Source organism: Pelophylax lessonae (assembly GCF_965119305.1).
Source record: "Pelophylax lessonae genome assembly, chromosome: 8".
NCBI lineage: Eukaryota > Metazoa > Chordata > Amphibia > Anura > Ranidae > Pelophylax > Pelophylax lessonae.
In genome coordinates this window covers 100,460,632-100,467,902 of record NC_138775.1, presented here as the reverse complement: position 1 = coordinate 100,467,902, position 7,271 = coordinate 100,460,632, and the positions used below count along the sequence as shown (strand labels likewise).

General features: G+C 37.9%; 1 protein-coding gene across 3 annotated transcripts in view; it reads right to left on the bottom strand.

Annotated features, from left to right (window-relative positions):
* Nucleotides 1-545: 545 nt before the first annotated feature.
* The window catches only part of TRIOBP (TRIO and F-actin binding protein), a 103,026-nt gene continuing 96,300 nt past the window's right edge, over nucleotides 546-7,271 (bottom strand). For all 3 annotated transcript variants that reach the window (XM_082265420.1, XM_082265421.1, XM_082265419.1), the window contains 3 exons: nucleotides 4,835-4,921; nucleotides 1,586-1,749; nucleotides 546-1,452 (listed from right to left, as the gene is read on the bottom strand). In XM_082265420.1, coding sequence (XP_082121546.1) covers nucleotides 1,588-1,749; nucleotides 4,835-4,921 — 249 coding nt within the window. In that variant the 3' untranslated portion in view covers nucleotides 546-1,452; nucleotides 1,586-1,587. The remainder of the gene's footprint in view (nucleotides 1,453-1,585; nucleotides 1,750-4,834; nucleotides 4,922-7,271) is intronic.

Below are 7,271 nucleotides of genomic sequence, written 5' to 3'. Positions count from 1 at the left end.
TTAAATTGGCAGTTTTTGCATAAATAGATCCCTACATTTGAAACACAAGTAGTCCAATTAAGGAAAAACATGTAAAGAAAAATGTACAGGTTGCCATAGTGTGAAAGGATTCATACACTGTGGTAACTTTCATTTGTGGAGCCAAATCCCAATAATATATAGCTGGACATTCCACCACAAGGCCTCTTGCACACTGCAGCTTGAAAAAGCTTAGTACAGATTTTTTTTCTTTACTAAGCTAAAATACAGCTTATTCATTCTAATGTGCCTATGCACACAGGCGCGTAAACAAGCGCCACGCATTCTTCAGTAAAAACAAAATAGAAAAATCTGCATTTTTGGTCAGTAATTTACGCCTCATGCGCACAAATGTGTGCAAATGGGCAATTACATAATGCACTAAACAAGAACATGAGAATAAGTTTCCGCGCATTTGCGCAAAAATGCATGCATGCGTGCGAAAATACACGCAAATACATAAAAAAAACAAACACAGATGAAAGTGGATGCTCAAACAGGAGTATCGTGTGCAAGAGGCCTAACAATGCTATCTGCCATCTGATACCAGACAAGGCAGAGCACCAGAGATCTTTCCACACACTCCCAGAGTACAGGTCAAATGGGCCTGGTTCAGACTGATAAATACTTTGTAGAAATATTGAACTACATGATCCCAACGAGGGTGAGAAGATCAATATATTTCACATCTTCGGTATACAAATGATTTAATGCTAACAGTAAAAATATTTTATTTTAAATGTGTTTGTGTTCACACTTGTGAATAAGAGATCTATATAAACATACATCACTCTCACACTGCTGACATACAAACCAGTCCTCACTGTTACTTTGTTCAGAAATATTCAGTTTTGACCTGAACAATACTCTGTGCTTACATGTGAGGAATAAAACTGCTTTCATCAAAAATAACACCACTCCCCAGCAGTTTATTATATGTCTGTACAGGGCCTCTCTCTAGCCAGTCATTTTATCAATGACCTCTCAGTATACAATTGGTTTTCACTCATTAAATTACTGCCATTGTTTACATTCCAAACATTCAGTGCACTCACATCTGCACAGCTCAGCTCCACCCAGTGCTTTACTATGTCTTCCCACAATTGCTCCCAGTGCATTTATGTCACTTACATGTCCACATATACAGTTGGTCTTTAAAAGCAAACATTTACATTCTGCCATACGTAACAGTAAAATATACTAAAATATCCCAAAACTGGTGTTGCAGATTTTGGGCTATATGACCTTGTGCTACTGTCTTAAGACACGTGGAAGAGGATCTTCGTTTAATAATAAAAATAATAAACTGTATAAAATCCTGTGATTCACATATAAAATGATGCAGTTTTGTGGCGCAGCCAGAGATGCAGTGATGTCACAGAGTCTGCATATACATGATATCCGTATCTCCATGAAAAGAGGCATCTAAATAACCTGTGAATTAAATAAGAATAAAGTGTCAGGACAGAGTATAATTTGGAATATTCTACTGTACACCCTACTTTCAGTTACACAAAGCCAGCATATTATGTTACCCAGGCTGATATTAAGTATAAACTATTCTTACCGCTATTCTCCTACACTGTTCCGTAGTGCAGCCTTTTCACGCAGCGCTGCCATGGCGAGCCGCAAATGTTCCTTTAGCTGGTCAATCTCACGCTCTGACCGGGACTTGATATTATTGAGCTCCACATAAATGTCTTTGTATTTCTCCGATGCATACCTTTTGTCCTTGAAAAAGATGGAATAAAAGCACAATATAAGTATATGTTTTTATTAATTTATTTAGAGTAAGCTGCCCCTACAATAGCTATTGGAGAACATGAATGTCTTGAGTTTTAAAATGAACATTAATACTCAGGAAAGGAAAATCTTTAAAATTCTCACTGGATTTGGCATGGGGACACATTGGACCTTGGCTCCCTCCAGGCATACCAGCCCTTAATTTATCTACTGTTATATATGCTCTAATTTGGAGACTCTCGAGTTAAAGAGTTAGGACCACACTTTACAGAGGAGCCTTGGCAAGGCAGTGCGGCTTCCACATATATTTGCATATGTGTGCAACTAAAACCTCTGTTTTTAACATTAAATTGTTAGACAGTTCTCATTTGTTTTTGGCAGGCTAGCAGGTAAGTGTGCTGGGAAATTTTCTGTTTGTTTATACTGTGCAATGCCTTTTTATGTGCACCTTATTTCAAAAGCTAGATATAAATTGAAGAGGTTGCCTTTTTTGTATAGCTTGCTCGCTGGATTTGGCATGGGGACATATTCGACACCTTGAGCTGCTATTGTGCTCTTACTGGGCTTCTAATGTATCCCTGTGCCTTTAGGGAGAAATAGACTCCCTCCAGGCAAGCCTTCACTTAATTTATGCACTGCTATATATGCTCCAGTTTGGAAACTCTCACAATTAAGAGTTAGGACCACGGAGGAGCCTTGGCGAGGCAGTGTGGTCTCCACATATAATGCTCTGGAATCAACACCACAAAGCTTATACACAGTTTGGACTTTTGGCTTAGTTGCAGCAGGGAAGCGTGAAAAAGGTGAGTATCATAGATGGTTGTTCTTACAAGGGAACATGTCACTATGCCTTGAATAGCAACAGTCTCTTTAAAGTTGAACACCAGCCAAATTTGTGGAAAACACTTTGAGTAGGTAAAAGGTTAAGGATTCTCTGAGGAGAATTTTCCTCTCACATGAAGGGAGATTTTATCTTACTTTATAGCATGCCATTTTGGGTAAGGGAGGGGAAACTGACAGCAGATAATAAGGGATATAAGGGATAGTGATAACCTGACCGGTTATTACTATCTAACAAAACATGAACTTTTGGCTCAAGTTTAAAGTGTGAGCTAGTTCTCATTTACAGTTGTAGTTTGAACCCTTATCATCTCATTCGATATCATCCATTCGAAATACCTAGAGTAGTCTCATGGACCCCTAATTTACACATTGATTGACAAGGGGGTGATTCCTGTTTTTTTGCACTCTGTAGTTGTAATTTAGTGTCATGTAGAAATTACATTTCTTGTCAAATCATGTCACTGCTATATAAAACTTTAAAGTCTGAACGAGAGAATTGTTTTCCATGGTGAATGGGATCGGTTTTCAAAATCTTAAGTAAAGAAATTGAAATGGAATATAAATAGGTGTCACATATATGTGGTACTGAGAATGGGTAGAGTGACAAGGGGGGGTGGGATGCTGTGCACAGTATCTCTGTCTGTTGAACATCCCAGAATTTGACCAGCATGCTAGCAAATCATTGCAAGAGCCCCAAGTTCCCCAATCAGGGCACAAGTAACAACTGTAAACTTAACATGCACACTAATATCTAGGCTGCCACCACCCACATTCTACTACAGGCTCGTGGGAAACATTGTAAGACAGTTATCACAGCCTGAAATACTACTGGTCTCCACCGGAGGGCAAATCTCAAATACAATCCGGTGTATTATAATGGTTGTGTGGCAGTCTAAATGTAAATGAAATTTACCAAGCTAATCCTGTGAGCCAGAATCCTATGTGGTCACCTTTCCCACTGTTCCCCTTCCCATTTTAGTCAAGTATTTTAATATTTACTGTATGAAGTATTGAATTGTGAATGTTTAACTCAGAAAAAAAGTGCCATCTATTGCTCTCAGTCTTCTCCAAGTTCTTTTTTTTTTTGCTTTGAACTGGCTCTGTGTTCTTGAGGGTGGCTGTGTTCCTGCAATATGATGTCACTCTAAGTAGGAATATAGCCACCCTCTCTTGCTTGCTTCCAGGATGGACTAGGGACTGAATATGGATTATGGGATGTGTAGTGTGCATAGAGTAGTGCACATGACCGCAAGGAGAGATTGGGGAGCTCCCAGAGGACTTTACAAGGTGGCAGAAAAATACAGAATACAGAAATGATTTAATAAAAATAGATTACAGAGCTCTTAAGTAGTTGATATGTAAGGATTTTTGCAGAATTGGGATATGGTTTAGTGTCACTTGAGCGATGCTTCATTGTTGAGTACATACAGATTGGACATTTAGCTGCTCTTTCATACTGTAAAAATTAAAATGCTTTTAACTATTGGACATGACTCCTGAATCACCCGTAGTTCTGTATCTGTAGTTAAAGTATAGCTAAAAGGCAAAACATTTTTTTTTTTTTTTTAGTTTTGGATGGAGTGGAGAGGGATTAGAATACCGGTCAGGTTTTTATCCAAGAGATTTATACTCTCTAGTTGTCCTGTTAATTGTTATCGAATGTAAAAGTAAGGAAAGTCACAAATTTTGGGTTGTCACCAGAACAAAAATAGAGGGAAATCTTCCTATCGGGACACTAGTGACCCTGGTGACAACCAGAAATTCCCTCATTTTGAAGAGATTTCCTCTCACTTCCCATTCTGGCAGTGGGAAAGGAAGTGAAAAGAAATCTTCATAATGGTAGGCAGATGGCAAGAAAAAAAAAAACCTGAGATGAGTATAGCCTTCACTTACTCTATCCAAAATTTAAAAAAGTTTTTTTTTTATAAACTTTTGCCTTGCTAAATTGGGGAAAACATGATTTATGACAATAAGCAAACATTATTAGACACAATGGTGAGGACAGCAGATGGGAAAGAAAGAGTAACATATAAAAAGCATCAGTTAGGGTTCCCTGGAGCTCCAGGATGTAGCAGGTCATTATGGAATTTATAAGCATGGTTTTAATACTCATCTAATTCATCTACTGATTTTCTGTAGTTCACTTGGTTTGTAGTCAATTTTCAAAAAGTTCTTTGAAAACACCACCACTACAACAGAAAAGTGGAATACACTTCAAAGAATAGATTACCTTCTGCATGTTCTGGAGATCCTCACGTAAACAGGAGACCTCTTTTCGTAAATACTGCAGCTCGTTTTCTTTAACTCGTAGTAAAACCTGAGCAGAATAGATTATTACCACCAAAGTAAAATGTGCACAAAAATATATAATAAAAATTACTATAATAAATTCAGTTTTTAGGTATCCTTTAATTTAACATTTTAAATTATGTTATGTTGCATTTAAATGTGCTCACATAAGAGACATTTTCTCAGGCACTATACCTATATTGTAATAGTTCTTGTTTGTACAGCTGCCAATCCTGATTGCCTGGTTTCAGTAACCTGAAAACATCCTTTCATTATAAGTATGACTGTATGAAAAAGGGCACTAGCAAAAAAAACAAAAATTGGGATGCACCCCTATAGCACAGTCCTAGTGCCAAAATATATATTTTTTTCTTTTTCGCCTTTACCTAGCTACTCACAACAGTCTAATACTGGCCACAGGTGTATAGATTTTCTTTCGGACATTTTTTGTTTTAAGAAAAATTAGTTTGATTTTCGAATCATTAGTGGGGTCAAATCAATGTCCATTTTTGACTGCAGTGACGGGAAAATTTGAAGGGGCAGGAAGGAAAACTTTTCTCGATCAAATGGATTTTCAGGCAGTGTATGTGGTTATTGCTCAGAAATTACATTAATTTTAAAATTGAATGTTAAAAGCAAAAAAGAATTTTCGAACAACATTTGTCTATTCATTGAATGATCAAAGAATTTTCGTACAAATGTTCCTAGGAACATTCTCATCCAAAAATATACGTGTATGGCCAGCATAACTTTTTATGCCAGCACAAACACCAAAGAGAAGAACATTATTAGATAAAGGAAGTTGATGAAGTTTTTTTAAAAAGCATGTTATTTTGTGAAGCTAGATAGAAGAAATCCAGATTGCATAAATCTCCCAAGACATACAGTGTTTGGAATATATATCGCCTGCTTGTAAACAGAAATCTATGATCTTCACAAAGTAAATATTTTCTGCACAATATGCTGTTTTTTTTGTACTTGTTTAATGAATACATTTTGGGTCCATGAACATATATTGTGTTGTGCAGCCATTTATGTTGAAGGGCACACAGCTGGAGATCAAGCCAGTAACTTGCTATGGGGGCTCTCTGCAGGAGACAGAAGAGAGGAGCGCTGGCAGGGGACTCCAGAAGGGAAGGATCTGGGCGGCTCTGTGCAAAACCATTGCACAAAGCAGGCAAGCATAGCCTGTTTATTATTTTAAAAAATAAATTAAAAAATGTATTGTTTACAATCGTTTTCACTGGGTTTGGAGGAGAAAATGTATTGCAGTTTATGTGATATTTATTGAGTTGTATGTGGTCATTTGATGCTAAACTATTTTAAACTATCATCTAGAGAAGGATTTTTGATCTTCACTTGCATTGTTTTTTTAAAAAATATGGGTGATGTATATGATTTGCTTCATGAAAGTGGAACTTTAGTCAGAAAAGGAAGTCTTGCTAGACCACTTCAGGCTGGCCCATTATGCAGGGATGGTTATGTAAAACATTACAAAAATGTCTATATTGTTTAACCACTTCAGCCCCAGAAGATTTTACCCCATTCCTGACCAGGCCCTATTTTGCTATTCGGCACTGCATTAATTTAACTGACAATTGCACGTCGTGCGACACTTTACCCAAACAAAATTTACGTTCTTTTTTTACCACAAATAGAGTTTTCTTTTGGTGGTATTTGATCACCTGTGCGATTTTTATTTTTTGCGCTATAAATTTTTTATTTTTAAAAAAAAAAAAAAAAAACAATATTTTTCACATTCTGCTATAGGACATTCCCAAAAAAAAAATTTAAAAATCAAATTTTTTTTAACATTTTAGGCCAATTTGTTTTCTGCTACATTTTTTTTTTTAACCAAAAATATCGCAATAAGCGTATTTTGATTGGCTTGCACAAAAGTTATTGCGTCTACTAACTACAGGAAAGATTTAGGTCTTCTGCGATTTTTTGTGGGACTGCGACATTGCAGCGGACAGATCGGACCCTTAACTGACATTTTTGACACTTTTGGGGGTACCAGTGCACTGTTACTGTAATAATGCCATTGGCAGGGAAGGGGTTAACCCTGTGGGCGATCAAGGGGTTAAATGTGAGTATAGGGGAGTGATTCTAACATGTGGGGGGGGGGGGGGGGTGGCTTCTGGCTTCTATATAGAAGGATCACATGGGCTCTATGATCATCCCGGGGAGAAGGACGGTCGGCTGTGTTTACAAGAGCCGACCGTCCTTCTCTCTCAGTGGGGAACGATCGCGGGTGTCAGGCGGCAATCGGAGCTGCCTGCCCGCTGCATCGGCTTCCCCGCTGAGAAACGGGGGTGGGAGTGTGCCGCCGACTCCCGAGAGCGAGTGCCGTACAGGTACGGCGATTTGCCTGGGAG